This window comes from Diachasmimorpha longicaudata, chromosome 11 (genome assembly GCF_034640455.1).
Source record: "Diachasmimorpha longicaudata isolate KC_UGA_2023 chromosome 11, iyDiaLong2, whole genome shotgun sequence".
NCBI classification, from domain to species: domain Eukaryota; kingdom Metazoa; phylum Arthropoda; class Insecta; order Hymenoptera; family Braconidae; genus Diachasmimorpha; species Diachasmimorpha longicaudata.
Genome location: NC_087235.1, coordinates 5,043,607 through 5,061,085, shown reverse-complemented (window position 1 = coordinate 5,061,085; position 17,479 = coordinate 5,043,607). Strand labels below are relative to the sequence as shown.

The window sequence follows — 17,479 nt, the reverse complement described above, 5'->3', positions numbered from 1 at the left end:
TCATGAAGGAAGATAAAAGAAAAAAAAGAGAAAACTTGGGTATAAAAAAACGTTGAAGAGGGTAAATCAAATTGCCGAGTCGACGATTAGTTTGCCACTTCCGTCCCGCAAACAGAAGAATTACCCGGGCCCCCTTTCCTCCACAGAGTGGAGCTTGTCCAAGAGATTGCTTGATGACTTGGCCGGGCCGGAAAAAGAGTGAAAAGAAAAATCCAACGGGAGTGGAATTGTCTGGGGCTCCTGTGGACGGAAAAGCAGGATGGGCTGCCTGGGTGAGACGAAAGAAAGTGGGAGGTGGTTTTCACCCTCTATTAAACTCCCTCCCCAGACAAGGGAAAGGCGGCCGCATTGGGGCTCCTGTTCCTTTCCAATAAAACCGCGTGCGTTCACTCTCGCGCCCGCAAGAAAAGGAAAAAAATACAGTAAGAAAAAAAAAATTGTGAGAAAGGAGACGAGAAAGAAAAGGGGCATGAAATGCGCTTGGAAAATCGATCGACGCCATTGTATTTGTACTTTATCTTGAATTATCTGGTTCATTGAAAAAAAAAATGATTTATGCAAGACCATTACGAAATTACCTCTGGACACGATAAAAAATTCAATGCCAATCACGGAACTTTGCAATTGGTAAGTTGATTCACGTCTTTAACTATTTCCGGAAAGAGAATTCCATAAATTTAAATTTCGCACAACAATTGAATACTTTTTCTCAGAACGAACTTATTACACTCGATTTATCTACGTGAGTGTAACAAAAATAAATAAAATTCCACGAACTGTTTAACAGTCTACATTTTCGTCAAATATATCTTATTATCTAAAAAATATTTGCAACCGCGGAACAAAATTCTTCGGGAACAAAGAACCCCCAAAAAGAAATTATAAAAAATTAAAAAATAATTTCTACACCACCATAATAATAACAATCGGCAAACGAATTCATTGAATTTTCATTCCAATTCAAATCTCCCGATCATCTACAAGTCTACATAGCTCTCCAAGTGTCATTATATCTCCACCCACGGCCTCTCTATTTGCATAACAAGAGGCATTGCGTGCCAGTGAGAGGAATCGTTCGACTGCATCGGCACGATTGTTCCATCTGCATGTATATCACATCAATTAATATTATTTTTTTTTCACCTTTAAACATGGAAAACCAGCCAGCGCTCTCCACTCCCGGCTCGCCCATCGTCATCGATTCTAAATACGATTTTATGCTAAAATTTCCAGTTCAACCTGTGCAACAACAGCGCCAAGGGCTAATTTCTTCTCCTCTCCATCCCTTTCCCCACCATAAAATTTTGTATCGACATAACCAACAAAACATTATCGATCGTCCACCTCTTAAACAAAAGTTAAACGCTTTGAATTTAACCCACGAGAGGATTTTCAATATCGCAGTGCTCCATTCAGAGGAAAAAACGATTTCACAGCGAAGGGTCATGGAGAGTCCGTGAGTGCAAAATCGAATGAAATGGCTCCCGTTCCCGTAAAGGTCGTCCTGGTGAAGGGCATGCAGAGGGGGGAGGAGGAGGAGGGGGTTAAAAAAATGGCACATAGAATGTATAACGATTTGCAGCTGCAGTGGGAGGGTAAAGGGGTGGTATGAGGTAGCGAGATTCTCTCATTTTGTGAAACGCAAAAATCTGGTTCCAGAGATGACTGGATACGTTGGATAGGCAATAACGATGCTCATCTACACGCGAGCGAGTGAAGAGGATGAGGAGAATGGTAATACTAGGCTGGGGTTTGAGAGCAGCAAACGGGTGCCTCCACTCGAGCCGACTCATTAGGGGCTTTGCATATGGTGGCGTCAACCTCGAAAGGTTAACCAATATTGGCAGAACGGGCGTAATTACTATGCTCTCCCATGTCCCCTTCCCCTTCGGTAAATCCACTGATCGTATTCAAAAGCAAATGGCCAACAATCTCGTCATATCAGCATCGTACGAACGATCATTGGTATAAATATCCGGTTAAAATGTTGGAGGGAATAGAATTTTAAAAAACAATTCTCGAGGGAATTTTATGCTCGGAGAAAAGTGAGTGGTGAGGATTACTAGAATATTGGATATTTCACCATAAGATTGTGGTAGATAATTTTTTTCTCATATCTTGATGGTAATTTTTACCGTGTGAAGCACAGAGACAGAAATTTTGGATAAAAATTAGACCTCCAGGGGGCGAAATGACACTCAACCACTTTTTAAGTTTAGTGGAACAAATTAGAGTTTATTCTGCCTGATATTGGTTAACTATTGCCCAAATGGTAAAGTTGAATATGAGTTGAATAGTTAATAGTTAAGGGATAGCTCACTTCAGAGCGAACGTATCAAATAAATCAGATAATCCACCATAATTATAGTAATTCTCCCCAGACGTGAATATTCACAAAGTCCTCTCTACCCTGCCCCTCACCCCCGTCTCCAGCTCGAAAAACTTCAAGTGAATTAAAAAGACTGAACAAGCCTGGAGGGCTGTCGTGGAGGCTATGACACCATCAGAAGAGTGAAAAAGGACCGTGAGGATCTGGCCGTGGACTAACCCGCCAGCCTCGGGGCTATAACGAAGGGGTTTTCCCTGTTATTACCCCACCCTCCACCCCCTGCCCCCATCCACTCCTCGATATCATAAAAATCCAATTGAAATAACTAAACTGTATGAAAAACACTCCCTCGAATGATGTAAAAATTGAACAGCCTGGAGGATGGACACTGAAGTGTCTGATACACAAGAGAGGGTTGAAAAAAAAAAAACTTTTGTGATTCAGACATGAAACAATGGCGGCCCTCGGAGTTGTCCCTCTCTGGTCGGCTGATGCAGCTCAGTAGACACACAAAGAGAATTCACCCCCTACCCCATCATCCAAAAGCATCCAGCAGTGAGTGTATGCCAGTGAGGTTGGATGAGGTGAATGGATGAAGTGGAGGAAGGCCAGTCCTCTCCGTACTCGGTACGCGGGTATTATTAAGCAAGTAAATTAATAGTGGTTCGCGTTAGAGAACGGCTGAGGCTCTCCAGCATTTGTGTTGTAAAGGGTCGAAAGGGGTGGTATTTCAACGATAAACAATGCCGAGAGTGGCTGTGTTGTTGTAGGACAGAGGGAGAAAGATGGAGAGAGTCAACATATTACAGTGTGCCACATATACACGTATATTTTCGGCTCTCAAAGATGAAGGGTGGGGGGAGGGGGGTGGGTGGCGGTGGTGGATGGAGGGACAGGGAATTTTCGAGGTAAAGAGGATTGCAGGGTGAGTGAGGGAGAGTAGACTGGAGTGGTGAACACACGAGGGGTTGCCAAGGCAAGTAGAGCACCTGTGGGAGCTACCGGCTTGAAAGTGTTGAGAAGGGGATGGGGAGGGTTGGAAGTCGGTTGGTGGATGGTGACTCTCCACTGGTGGTGGATTGTAGATGAAGGTGAATAGGGGGAGAGACAGGGGAGTCACAGGAGTTGAGAGTAGCGAAACCCGGGGAGGAAGCCAATCAATAAACTCACTCGGCTCGCACTCACTTGATGTACCCTAGAATAGAGCCAACTGGCGTTAGTCAGAGTGAGTGAGAAAATACAGAGTGGGATATTCCCTTGAGCCACCATTACGTACGCCCACTGTCGACTACCAGCCATTTTGTATGTACCACGGTTACCCTGCATTGGTGTCATTTAATTTCGTACATTGGTCGACCTCTTTGTGCGGTGGATGGATAAAAAGGACGAAGATCCAAGTGGAATGATTTTGGGAAATAAAAAGGAAAAAGGGATCTTTGATTCGAGGAATTCAATGGGCTCTTCCATGGATTCCACTTCAGCCTTTTCGCATCGTTTTTTTCCCCCTTCGGGGGAGGAAAGAGTGTATAGGTATAGGTGATGGGAAAACACCGAGGGGGTGTGGGGTTTTGCCTCTCCAAGCGAGACACGGAGAATCTCGTTACGAGGACTCCCTCGCAAATCCCCACTTTAGTCACTCACGAGAGACTGAGAGAGAGAAAGTTGGACCCTTTTTTTTCCGTCGTGAGTATACACCAATTCGCCGTGAAAAATACCGTGAAAACGTACACCCGAGAGACGATTTATTCCCAAAGAATTGGAGGGAAAAATCGGAGATTATCGGATGCCGTTCTAGTGGTGCATTCTACTAACGATTCACATAAAATAAATTATAATACTGAACATACCCGTAAGCCGCCAACGTTGGATCATAAGGATAGTATCCTGTGGCAGCTGGTTGAAGGGCTGCTGTTCCCCATGCTGCACTCATATCCGCTGTCATTCCCATTCCCGTGGCATCTTTCAAACCATAAGGATTGCCCTGAAAGATTGACAGAAATCAAAATTACTCAAAATATCAAAGATTAATTCACACTTTGACTTCTGTGTCAGTTGAAAGGCGCAACAGAGGGGACCAGCGGGACTAATACCGTAGTGGACTAATGGAGTCACACAATGGGATATTATTAGTCGCTTAGGTCTGTTTCTGGCGCCAGTGCGTTTCGTATTTCACTTCTGTTCGCTTACGTCGTCGCTCTAATTCCTTAATTCCCATTCCCTGGATCCTTATTTTTATTTCACCACGTTTCTCTCCCTTCCGGGTACTTTAATTCTACCATGAGTGGGATTTCACGTAGTGGTGAAACCAGGAGGGAGTGAGGGGGGGGGGAGAGGACCTCCTAGAGTATCCTTCTTCGTCGAGGACCACTCGGCGCCTTTTTACGACGTTGAACCACGGGTGGTCTCCATCGGGTATATGAACCTCCTCCCCAAGGCTCTACTAGCGTCACGACGCGGCCTTCTCTCCCCCCCTCGCCCCTCCCTCGCAGTCGGCTTGCATAAATGCATTCAGATCACATAAAAAAAATAAAGAAAAATAAATGAGAGTGGACGTTCGTTTAGTCGGATTAACTGATATTGTCTATCGTTTCACGATAATTGAATTAACCCAGGAGATGCGATAACGCGAATGATGAAGCCATTTTCTCTAGGGCATGTATGTGAGTTGCGTCAAGGTTTATGAAAGGGCTGAGTAAATACGAGTGTTGAAAGAGGATGAGGCGAGTGGTTATTGTTTGAATAGAGGAGGAAAGAGAACGAGACATTGGTAGAGGAATGAAAAGAGGAGGTGGATAAAAAAAAAGGGGGTCCCGACTCGTGGGACCACCATGTGCGTTCCTGTTTGTATATAAGGACTCCCTGCATCCACTCGTGCTTATTGCCCTTATTGCCATCGCACCGGCCATTTCATTCAATGCTAATCTGGGTCTTATTACATTCTTATAACGCTTTCGTTGAAAATCATGGGTAAGACGGCGCTGGGAGGCCTCTCCTCCTTTTCTACTTATTCGGAATTTCGTGTTCCATTGCCAGCACGTGCTACCAACCCCTCAGTCCCACACCACCACCCTCATCCGCCTAGCGGACATTGCAGGTTTATTTGTGTGCGATAATAGAGGTGCAGAGCTCGAGAGGCAGGAGAATGAACGAGACTTTGGAAAATTTCAACCCCCGATACTCGGGAGCCTTTCGGCTCTTGCGAAATGCATTTGATGATGTAATTATGGTTCGTGGGGTGTGTCAGGGGGATTAGGGATCTTATGGTGGTCAGACATTCAAAATGACGCTCACTTTGTGGAATAGAGGAGGGGGTTATTAAAATTAGGGCAACCAAACCATTTAAAATTGTGCCTGGCTTATTTGTGAATCCCATTAGATGTTTTTCATAATAAAATACATCACATTGAGGGGTAGTTTTCACTGCTGTGAGGTCCTACATATCTGGGAATTTGCCAAAGGGCACATCCCTGAGGTTCCCTATGAGGAGGATGTTGGTATTTTAGAGAAAATGGTGCCATCGCAGTGAAAAGTCCGTCAGTTCGCTGACAGATTTGGATTTTTCCGAGACTGAAGAGACCCTGGGGCTTCATGAATTTGTCTGAATACCGTATCCTGCGAGGATCCTTTCATATACAGACCTCCCCCGCCTCCGTAACCCTTACGCTCAACTGAGGAAGCGAGGTTGAGGGTTTTGATTGGAATTATATGATGCGACAGAGAGAATAAAAATAAATAGTCGGCAGTGGGTGGGGGGAAGTAAAGTCGAAATAATGAATTAATGAGTCTTCGTGCCTGATAAAAAAAATTCTGCAATACCGACTCAATTCTCTTGGGCATTATAATCGTCTCGCGTGCAGGACGGACATGGCCGATGGCAAAAAAAAAACTGCACACGTGATGCTAAATAACGGACGATGCTAACTACCTTCGAGTATGTACTTGAATTATCGTATGGAACGGAGGACTGAGTGAGCTTCGCCGTTCACATGTGATAAGAATCAATGGAATAAAAATATTGAAGAAGAGGGAAAAAAAATATGGAAAGTTGAACTCGCGCGCGCTCGCCGAGGACAGCACGCGCTGGATGTACGTGTCGAGTGGCATTTCGATTTTCATAGTCGATAAATGTCGGGTATCTTTTGTACGGGGAAAATGTGGTAGAATTATCTGGTTTTAGTGCTGGTGTTTTTTTATGTTTTGAATTATTCACGTTAGTCTGTCCGAAAAAATTGTTTTAATTGAGTGCAGCAAGCGACATAATTTCAGGCGTTTGGGAGCGTTTTTATGATGTTGTATTTTTTTTTTTATTGTTGTATGGTCTTTGGGTTTCCTCTATTTCTCTCCCGCCCTTAGTGCCCTGTATCGTGGGTGCCGAAGGACGAAGAAAACTGCCCACCCGCGTAGAAAAATATTTGTTTGGAATATCTTTGAAAAATCTTGAGGAGAGTCTTCGGAGGATTATTTGGAAGGGCTTTTTGGGACCCAAAAAGATTCCCAGGAGATTAATTCCTCCAAAGATAAATTTTTCTTCGGGATTTTTGAAAGACCTGATTTGTTGATGGATCTTCAGTCAAAAATTATCTTTCGAAAATATTTTGATAGAACAATTGTCTCCCGACGAACCTCAGGAAGAGAAAGTGCCACTGGAATAATTTGTCTTCTGGAGATATTTTTGGGTCACAGAAGTTCCTTGGAATAATTTTTGGAAGATTCTGACGATAATTTAGATTATTATTATTGGAGTTCATTGGTAAATCATATGCAACAACATTTAAGCCTAACGAACCCTCTCCGGGAATTAATTAATTGAAAAATTAAATTATTGAAAAATAAATACTTGTCTGAAGCAAATCAAAATGCGTTTTTTTCTCGATGTATAAAATTCCTGATTTTATTGAAAATCCAAGTGAGCTTTTACTTTCTGAGCATAAATACGATAGAAATTCTCTGCCACAGAGAAATCGGTTCCGTGATTGGACAGATCTAATAGATGGCCTAATATAGAGCACATAATTTTAATCAATTAAATCAAAGTCGACTCGCAGGCCATCATTAAATTCGCGAACCAATAAAAAATCAATTAAGTGTCATCTTTGACTGAACAAAATTGACAGAAAATTTATTAGCGCATAACTGCAACTGTCCATTACTTCATCCCTGCTCTGAAACCTGTTTCTTCACGGTCATTCATTTAATTTATTTTGGCGAAACATGGATCTTTAGCATCCAATTACGCGCACTTCGCTGGAGCTTTTCGATTTTCAATTAATTTCTCGACAATAATTGAATTGAATTCCCCATCGTATTTTAATTCCACTACCACTTGAAAAAATGTGGCAGTAAAAAGTCTGAGTTTCAAGAAAAAAAGAGGAATAGATTATTGAATATATCTGCGATGTTGAGGCATGTTTATTCAAACAATAATTTTAAAAATATATTAAATTCCAACTTGACGATTTTCTGAAAATAAATTAATTATAAAACTACACCTTTTTGAGATTTTCTGTTGTTCAAAAAAGACTAATGTGACTAAAAAGACCCTGCGTTCCCTCAAAAGTCCCCAAAATTTTCGATTATTTTCCACACAAGAAAATTTTTGGACCCTCAGTAAATCCGGAGGGATGTCCTTTCGAACAAGACCAATCCGTTGGGTGAGATTCCCGTTCGATTATGTTTCGCATCACCCTTGGGCTCAGTCTAAGCCAATCACCAGGCGCTTTCCATCCACCTCCTGTTCTCACCTCGCCCCCCCTCCCCACTTCACCGCTGTGCACCCCATATCGATTCCATAAACTCATTTCGTCTCATGAGAAAACAATACCGAACATAGTCGACGTAAAATCTGACGGTTTTTTTATTCTCATGAGAATTCAGTAGTGTGAGAATGCCCTGAGATTTTCATATCAAGATAAAGCTTGTTTATTATTAACGAAACAGTTGCTGTTTATTTTCAAATGACACGTATATGTAAAAACACTGGTATTACTGTGTTGTTGAAATAACATGCTTCAGTAAATGCTTAGAAATAACATCTAAAAATTGCAGTTAGATAATTGTTTGCGATAGGAATTAACTGTCTCCCACAACATCGATGACAATATCGCTTTAAACACTTGGTCTGAAGGTGTTCCATTTAATTTTCAAACAATTTATCTAATGGCATTGCACTCCAATTATCACCTAGCTTGTTTTTTCACCGTTATCATTCGAAAAATTACTCGAAATTACGTAAAAACGTTATCAATTTATTTATCCTCCGTTAAAACAAATACACAAAAATACGTAAATCAAAAATCATGCAGACGATAAGAATCACCAGACATGTGATAAAAAAGAAAATACTTCTACGAAGAAATGAGAATTTTTTTTATCGGCAAATTCAGAGATTGTGATCTTATTATTACACCGGCAAACATCAAAGGATATTCCCATGGAATGGAGGCGCGAGAGACACGTCGCTTTCCCTCTCTCCAGTGGTCACAAATAAATCTATTAAAGGAGCTTGGCGCTGGGGAATTATTAAATTTTTATTTTTTCCATTCAGAAAACATTGGAATTCAAACGAATCAGGGTATCCCGCTGGGATAAATTAATCGACAACGCCTAAAAGCAACCAATTAGTATAATTATGCCGATGAATTCAAATTTAATTGGCTCCCGGAGTTCTCTCGCCACTCTTTCACGGCAATCGTATGATTTTCGTTCCCACCATGTGCGAAGGGGAAGAGTTAAAAAATTGGAAGAAAATCAGTGACGGTCACTGGCTCACGGGAAATTGCCTATAGGGGTTGATGGAATTTAATGGGAACCGTTATGGGTCGAACCAATTGCTTTTCATGATTTCGTTCATTACCCGGAGTGAAAAATGCCGGAAATTTTACGCAATTGTGGGGCGACTATACTTTTCAGGGAAAATGACTAAAAGTTCTGTGAAAATTGTCCCTGTGATCAGGCACTTTACGGTACCATTAGGACAAATTTTACGGTACCTTCAGTGCTTTTCCTTGAAAACCCAGTCGTGGTGCGTTTACGTAAAAGTTGAATTGTATTCTTTTCTCTTAGCTCTTCCTGGCTAGACATGTCCCATCCCATTTTATCTCCAATAGACAACATATCGTTTGAAAATGTCCACTTGTTCAAGAATATCTGTGCTATCAATCACGACATCTAAAGTGGAAAACTCACCAGAGGTGAATAGAACGCCGAGCTGTCCATTCCAATGCTAGGATAGGGCCCCTGATCCGTAGCTGATGGTGTGGGCGTAGGATACGACGAATATGATGTGGCGGTTGGTGCTAATCGTGGATAGGCACCTAGGGCAAGTCTAGCAGTATCATACTGACAGGAGCAAACTGTTTGACCTGTTACAGGATCTGTCATCATAGGTCTGCCATTTTCACAACAACCAGTACCACCAACCGGCGTTGTAGCACCACCAGATGTACCTGGTGCTGCACCAGTTGTCGTTGTTGCTGTTGACGATGGTGATAAAGCACCAGGACTCAATGCACCACCTGACGACATTGCTGGTGATGTAGCTGTTGTTGGTTGTCCTCCACTCACCAACAGCTGTAAAACGATACATTCATTTAACATTTTCCAGCAATGTCATTCTAACTTGTAGATGTCTATCAAATATTTCATAATGGGTGAGATTTTTCATTGATAGGGTCTTGACTACAGATGTATGCACTCTCGGTTATTCACTGGTAAATAGTTGGGTCACACTGGGAATATACCAGTGACATGCGTCTAACCGTATACATTTGCCCAAATGTACGGTGGAGAGAATAGATTGATAGAAGGGGCGACCCTTCATCCATTTCCCACAGGACAACGACTCTTGGGGTGGGGGATGTACTGTCAGTGCGGGGTAAGAGGTCTTTTATTCATGCGCATTTCCATCGCCATGAAAACTTTGTCCCTCTTTTGCCTACGAATGCAACTTAGTGTGTCACGAATTAAATTCTTAATATTAATTTGTGGAAATTTGTGGAAAATTGGAAACTGACTTCAGACGTGTTTGGGAACAATTGAAAATTTATAAACCAATGAGAGAATTCCATCACTCGAGTACGCACCAGTCCACAGCTAATTTTAAACAATGATGTTCAACCGATAAATTAATGTCACCTTATGTCCACGACACGTATGTGACAAATTGTTGAGCCGTGTCCTCTGGTAAAATTGAATTGAAACAAAGAGATGATTTATTTTTATCCAACGAGATCTGACCATCGTTTATACAAATAAAGTCCCTGAAATTTATCGGTGAGGGCCGATTTCAGAAGTGCGACAAACACGTCGTTGCGTTTCTTCTCTCTCTGTTTGGATCTATTTGAGGCGTTAAGAAGAGTCCGTTAAAGCGTTATAAACTCGAGGAGACGACTCGAGAAGAGGATGCACTACATCCCCGAGACAGATGGTATTTTTATTCTTACGACCCACTAAAAAAAACTAAGAAGTGTCAAAACCCTTCGTATTTCTTCTCCCCCGATGGATTCGTTTTACTACAATGTCACGAGCACCCTATAAACCAACAATTGTATGACTGATCCACTGCGCATGTGGTGTGCGCAAAGGGAGAGGGCGCCACGGGAATTTTCAGGGAGACCATTGGTAATACGAAGCCTCGGTTAAACCTGCCAGGCAGGTTTTGGATTCTGCTTTACAAGAGCACTTTTTGAGAGCACGAGACCGAACGCTCCCTCTTAATGATAAAAATCTCGATAGAAAATCTTATAATTAAAGGAGTTCGGAATTTAAATGAGCCGTCTAAACAGCTGTGAATCAATGAGGAATCGATGTAACTGACTTTCGAGATATCGATAGTCTCGATATTCATCCTTTTCTAATAGAACTGGCATAATAACTTTGAAGGTTCCATGAAATACGACGTAGTCATCGATTATTCTCATAAATCGATGAAAAAACAATCGATTATCGAATCTCGCAGTTCGATAGTTCGAGAATACCGCGTTTTCTTTTTTAGTAATCTTCAATTCGGCGCCGAATAAGTGAAACAAAATACCGTTGCATCAAACGGTGATGGAACACCACTTGTTATTTAACAAACGAGAGAGTTTACATTTATTTATTTATTGGCTAGCCACCACGAGGGGTTTCAATGCTATTCCGTACTTTCGACTTGTCGATTAAACGGAGCAATGTCTGTGGATGTCGGAGGGAGATACGTTCCCAGTGAGTATTAATATCATTATCGCGTAAGTGCGTATCAACGAGGAAATAACATTGAACAATATTCGTCTCCTTTGAACATTCTTGAAAGATCATTTGAGAGAAAGATCGACCCGTCTGGCAATCTGAGATCGAAAAGGCATCATGCGATCCTGAATAGCTAATTTAACTGACCTCATTTTTCGGGTATTTTGGGGGTCTCTTTCAGGTACGTTTTACGCCTGAACCCTCGACCCAGTCAGAGTGATTTTTTTTTCAGCCCTCGTGCTAGAAACTTTCAATTAAATTTTACTCCACCAGGACATTTCCGTCTCCATTTCACTCCCCTCCAATTTTTTAGGCACCAGAAATTCGGATCGTCAACCATCGCGATAACGACGAGCACAAAGAGACTCCTGACGTTACTCTGTAACCATAAAGTACTCACACTCGTACAATTATGACACGCACAGCACACGATGCCCGCGTTACGAGATTCGATGTTACAATTATCATCACCGTCGATAATACCCACTCGCATAATATCGATATTGTATTCGCGAATAACCGCCTCGAAGTTAATTCCCGATTCTCACTTCGCGGTATGTAGATGTAACCTCTCCCATCTGTCACCTATTCTCCGAGATTTTTCTCCGCACCTGTAACCGAAGAATTCCAAGGTCTTCCGCACCAACCGAGCCCCACCCCCTCATTCCCCCCTGCCTCATCGATAAACATTTCTTCCATTAAAATCGTGTCACTCGTCTGTCGTACAAATTAAACAACAAATTCTGTTGTCCGACTGAGAAAAAAAAATTAACAAGTTTTTTATCGAACGTTATTTATCATCGTCGACTTCATGATAAATTCACTTAATTGATCGTCGAACATATGCAGTGATTACGCATATCAGGTATGAAACCGGTGAAAAAAAAATAAGAAGGAGAAAAGATTGAGAAAGACACTCGCATTCTCATTTGCAAAATCCTGGCCGACATGCCGCACGTCACTTTGCCAACCAATAATGCAATTTGTGTCTCACATACTGTGTTACACCGGTACAATTCATGTTATACGGGTTGCATCGTTGTTCCACCGTCGCCGAAGTTGCCGTTGCGTTGGCTTTACCCCAGCTCACGCACCTGCATTGACGAGACCAATACGAATTCTATTCACTCGTTATTTATCCAGAGCTTTTGCCTTCCGACTCGAGACAGCATAAGCTCTTCCACTGTGTTGCAATGCGCAGGCGCAAAATACCAACCCCCATTCGCGAATAGTGGGATTTACTTTTGTGAGGAGCCCAAACTGGCTTCACCCTAAAGTGGAGTTGAACTCTTGTACCGATAACTTTTGGCAAACCGGAAGAGTGGACCAGAGAGTGGATCCTTGTGCGTATAAACTTGGTACGAAAGCTTTTACCAAGTATGAGAGCAAACATTGTAGTTCAACAGTGAGTGAAAGTTTTTTTTCCGGATGCGAGAGGGAGAGAGGAAAAAAGGATTAGACTGACTTCGATGGAGAAATTAAATAAACATATGTAAAGGCGTTTGGAATAATTCTCGTGAAATTTATTTTGCGGCACGAGACCACCAGATATTTTATTGTCCAGAAATTCTTGTTGTTTTTTTTAGAATAGAGTACGTCATGACGAAGTTTCAATGGGGGATCGATTACGTCGTTCAAGAGACGTCAATCACTCGCGTTTTTGACTTTCTTCGATTGATGATGACTGGATAAAATAAAGGAGATGTTTTTTTAAAAGACTATCATTTGGCAACGCCTTTATTAATATTATTTGATTATTGTAATAATTGTTAATTCGTAATTCTGAACTTCTCAGCAATTGAAATTAACGATCGACTGATGAAAGACTCACTCCAATATCGAAATTGCGTCATTATTGATAAATCAATCAATGCGTAATCACCTTTGCCAAGGTTCATCCCCTACTCGGCTAGTTAGTAATCCCAAAAGAACACTTTCCGATTACTGGAGCCCACCTCGATAACTCATCCCTCAAATAATCGATCGGGTTCAACACAAATAACTTAACGATGGAATAACTGAAAAACTTCTGCATCGCGTTACCGATTGATTACATAATCAAAAATTATCCTGCTCCCATACCCTATTGGCACCCCATTTGCGATTTTTCAAAGACATCACACAGATAGAATTTTTACGTAAAAATTAGTTTTACCCCAAAAATTATCTTTCCAATTCTAACTGTTCCAGCAAAAGTTGACCCAAAAATTGGTTCATTGTCATTTCCCCTCACGTTTCACCCTCTCGAGCTCTATTTTTTATCCAAAATTTCTTCCGTACCCTAATCCCTAAAAATTCGATTCACCTAAAAATAATATCAACGGCCAGTCCTGATTTCGAAATGCCTCCATTACCATTATTTTTGAAAGAGAATTTTCGACGAGGCGCGAAGGAACTCAAGCGCATCAAGACGAATTCCAAAAGATCCACACGCATTTCCAAATGAAGTTACGAGGCATGCTGGTGCCTCAGCCGTGAGAATACCCCGCTGGGTCGCAGGCAAAGATCACCAGGACGCCGATTAATCGTTCTCACCGGCAAACGTATCAGACATTTTGGTATTCTACGCGCGCGCGCATGGAAAAGACAATCAACGCCCCATTCGCCAGTCCATATACACACACATCCCTCTATCCAACACACACATACTTAAAAAAAAATTTTTTTTTTCGGCAGGAAGACGAAGAAAGAACAATGTGCGGTATATTTTTAATTGAAACTAGAGGAAGAAAGCGGTGCCTTGAGTAATGAGAATTGATTGGGCAATATCCTCGTAGCAATGTGTACGTATATTGTATAAATTTGATTGTTGCTATCGATAACCCTATTTACTTTGCATATTTCTCCTCATTACAATTCATAAGAGCGCGTTCATAAATCCTATTGTCGATTCTCGGTGGGAGGGAGTGAGGAAAGGGGACCGAGAAAGAAAAAAAAAGCGAGAGAGAGAGAGAGAGAGAGAAAGAGAGAGAGAGAAAGAAAGAGAGAGAAAGTGAGTGAGGGCATGTGAATAATTTATTCCAGCTGAAATATATTTATAGAAAAGTCTGGTGGACATTTCTAATACATGAGTATCAGTAATGTTTCACACGAAACGTGAGGAGTGAGAAGCGACGGCCGTCGGTGAGACTTGAGAGTCGGGGGACAGGTGGTACACAACAGGCGGATCTTTTTGACTCCGAGTATTGAGACAGGTTCCCTCATATCCCTTTTCAAGGATCATCATTTCTCAACTGCTCCTTTACACAGCTGACCCCGCTGACACAATTATAATTATGTCACATTGACGAAAGGGTTGAGGACCCGACGTCTCACTACACCGTGACAATTCAACTACTTTTCCACCCTTTTTTGCTCGACTGCTTTGACAGCCCAAAGGGCACGCATACATTTTTCTCAATCGCTCTAGTGTCTTACCTGTGATGCCGACGGATATGAGTATCCGAATTGGGCGTAAGCTGACATTATCTCTCTCGTTTGTTGTATAATAAAAAAAAAATTAATACACAATCTCACCAGCACGCACAGTACACTCACACGAGTCCCTGAGAGCACCGCGTGCACCTCAATTTCAATCCCAATTTGTTGATAGTGTCATCGATCTACTGTCATCATGTCCTTCCATTGCATATCCCCCTTGACTTCATTGCTGAATAATCCCTCTTCACCTGCTACTACCGAATTGTGATTAAATTGACACAATATTTTTCACGTCGTATTATCACACATGAAACGTTCATCAATTACATCTGATAAGAAACCGCTAATTCGAAGACAATGATATTTAATTCAGTCCTTGTCAGTTAGATTACACACTCCGGATGATGAATGGTTTATCAACAATAGCAGTAATAACATAACAAACACTGGTATTTTACACACACCGGGAGGGACTTTGAATCAATGAAAAATTGATTATTCACGAGGATTGAGGTTATTGATATTTTTTATACGAATTTTTAAACACCACAGGGTCCGTCCCCTGCTCTCACAGGGCTCTCCAGTCTACGACTGACTCGACTCCACTCACACCACTTCATGGGCTTCCACTCTGAGTGGCTTCTCTCGTCTCGAATCCCCATCTGGCGACAAACAATGAAACCAGATTCCCCCACCCCTCGATTCAGGCGGAATTTAAAACCACCATCCAATGGAAACACATTCACTGTCTCATTCGGACCGCCCACTGGGCAACACTGAGCCCTCCCATTGGCCCGATAGCTCATTAATGGGCGGGCAATTAAATTAAATCCCACCCTATTAATATAAACCACGCCCACCACCCATTCAGGAGTGGAAATCACCGTGAAACGAGTCTCTTCTCCCTTTTTTACTTTTCCTATTCTTTCATTCTGTCTCACTCACACCAATGTAGCATATCCAAACCCGGGATTGTACCATCGTACGGCCAACTGAGAACAACGAGGTACGAGTGTGTTTACGCGACTCGACTCTTGTCAACTCCGTTGGCACAGGACTTAAATAAATCTGGCGTTTTCTTTCCCCTCTGTGTCCCACCCCACACCACCCTCTCTTTCTCGTTTTATCGTTATATTTTACACCAACATTGTTGGGACATTGACTCTTTTATTTGGGAATTTTTTTTTTTTCACGGAGATATTCTGTCTATTTTTTCCACTGGCTGGTTTATGTGGAATAAGATTGTACAGATTGGGATACTGAGAGGATGTTGTTTTGAGATAAGGGGAATTTAATTGATGGCTCTGACAAATTGTAAATTTTTCAGTTATGGGTATTTTTAGGGATTTATTTTGAATGGGATTGAACGCACGCTTGGGGCAGGTATTGACAGCCCCTGGGGGGCGGTTAATTTTTAGGTATGATTTGGTTAACATTTAAATCATTGAAGTCTTGGGTCAGAAGATCAATTCGTCCGAAGGAGGCATTGAATGCCTGAATGATTTATGATTCGGGAGTATAAGGCACTTATTTTGTTGGGAGTAGAAACAGGGGGTGGCTTTTGTATCCCAAACTATGTTTACGGATAACTTAATTATCTTGGCTCAGCCCCCCCCCCCCCCACTCATCGGACAGTTTCACCGAGATAATTGTCATTTGAGCCCAGACGGATTAAGGTTTGGTGTACGTCCGGGGGTATTTGAAATAATTTCACGGCCTATTAGTCCATTACTTCTGAGTTTAGGGTTAGGGTCATTTGATTTTGTGAGTATGGAACGAGTTCAGTTATGCAGAAGATTGAGTGCTCTTCGTCGGGGAAAAAAGCTCTCGACATGGGAAATAATCTGAATATTCTTGAAACAAATGATTCGTGAGAATCGTCCGGGCGACAGTCGACGCAACAGTAGAAAAAAAAAATCCGCACGAGACTAATAGGATTAGTCGAGCCAGGTCGAGAAAAAGGCAGGGGATGTAAGAGGGCCAGAGATAAGAAGTCCCTCTTGGGGGATAATGTTCTTTACCTGGATGAGTCGGAGTGAGGGGGCCCCCGGTTCTGGGGTGATTTACTAGCCTCTGCGTAAACCCGGTGAACCTGTCGATCACGCCCCCAAACATCCAACGACATAATATTCTTGTTTGTAAAAATGGTATTCTACATTTTCGACCTTCAACGAGTCACGACTTATCTTAATCCCTGGTTTACTGCTCTTCCCCTTCCTGCCTGCCTGTTGAAGTATTTACACTTGTTCCTGTGCACTGGGGGTCAGTAAAAAAAAAGGAAGTGATAGGTACCTGATTGTAGTTTAGATAGAACGGACGAGGCTAACGGATTTTTTTTTTCTATTTTAAAGGGCCTTAGGGTGATGCAAGAAACACGTAACAAGATTTTTTTACAGTAATTGAATTCTAAAGTTGAGAAACGAAGGAGAGGGGGAATTAAATACTTTGAGAAAAGGAAATAAATATTTGCAGATGTCTAGTTGGATATCTGCAGCTTTAACATTT

At 41.9% G+C, this 17,479-nt stretch overlaps 1 protein-coding gene across 3 annotated transcripts in view; it reads right to left on the bottom strand.

The window, feature by feature from the left end:
- LOC135167747 (homeobox protein araucan-like) overlaps positions 1-17,479 on the bottom strand; it is a 47,711-nt gene that overhangs the window by 13,388 nt on the left and 16,844 nt on the right. The window contains exons 1-3 of one of the 3 annotated variants that reach the window (XM_064131260.1): positions 14,972-15,594; positions 9,515-9,898; positions 4,177-4,310 (exon numbers count right to left, since the gene is read on the bottom strand). In XM_064131260.1, coding sequence (XP_063987330.1) covers positions 4,177-4,310; positions 9,515-9,898; positions 14,972-15,019 — 566 coding nt within the window. In that variant the 5' untranslated portion in view covers positions 15,020-15,594. Of the gene's footprint in view, positions 1-4,176; positions 4,311-9,514; positions 9,899-12,552; positions 12,668-14,971; positions 15,595-17,479 lie in introns of those variants that run through there. The other 2 variants (XM_064131261.1, XM_064131259.1) reach the window with 2 other exon arrangements.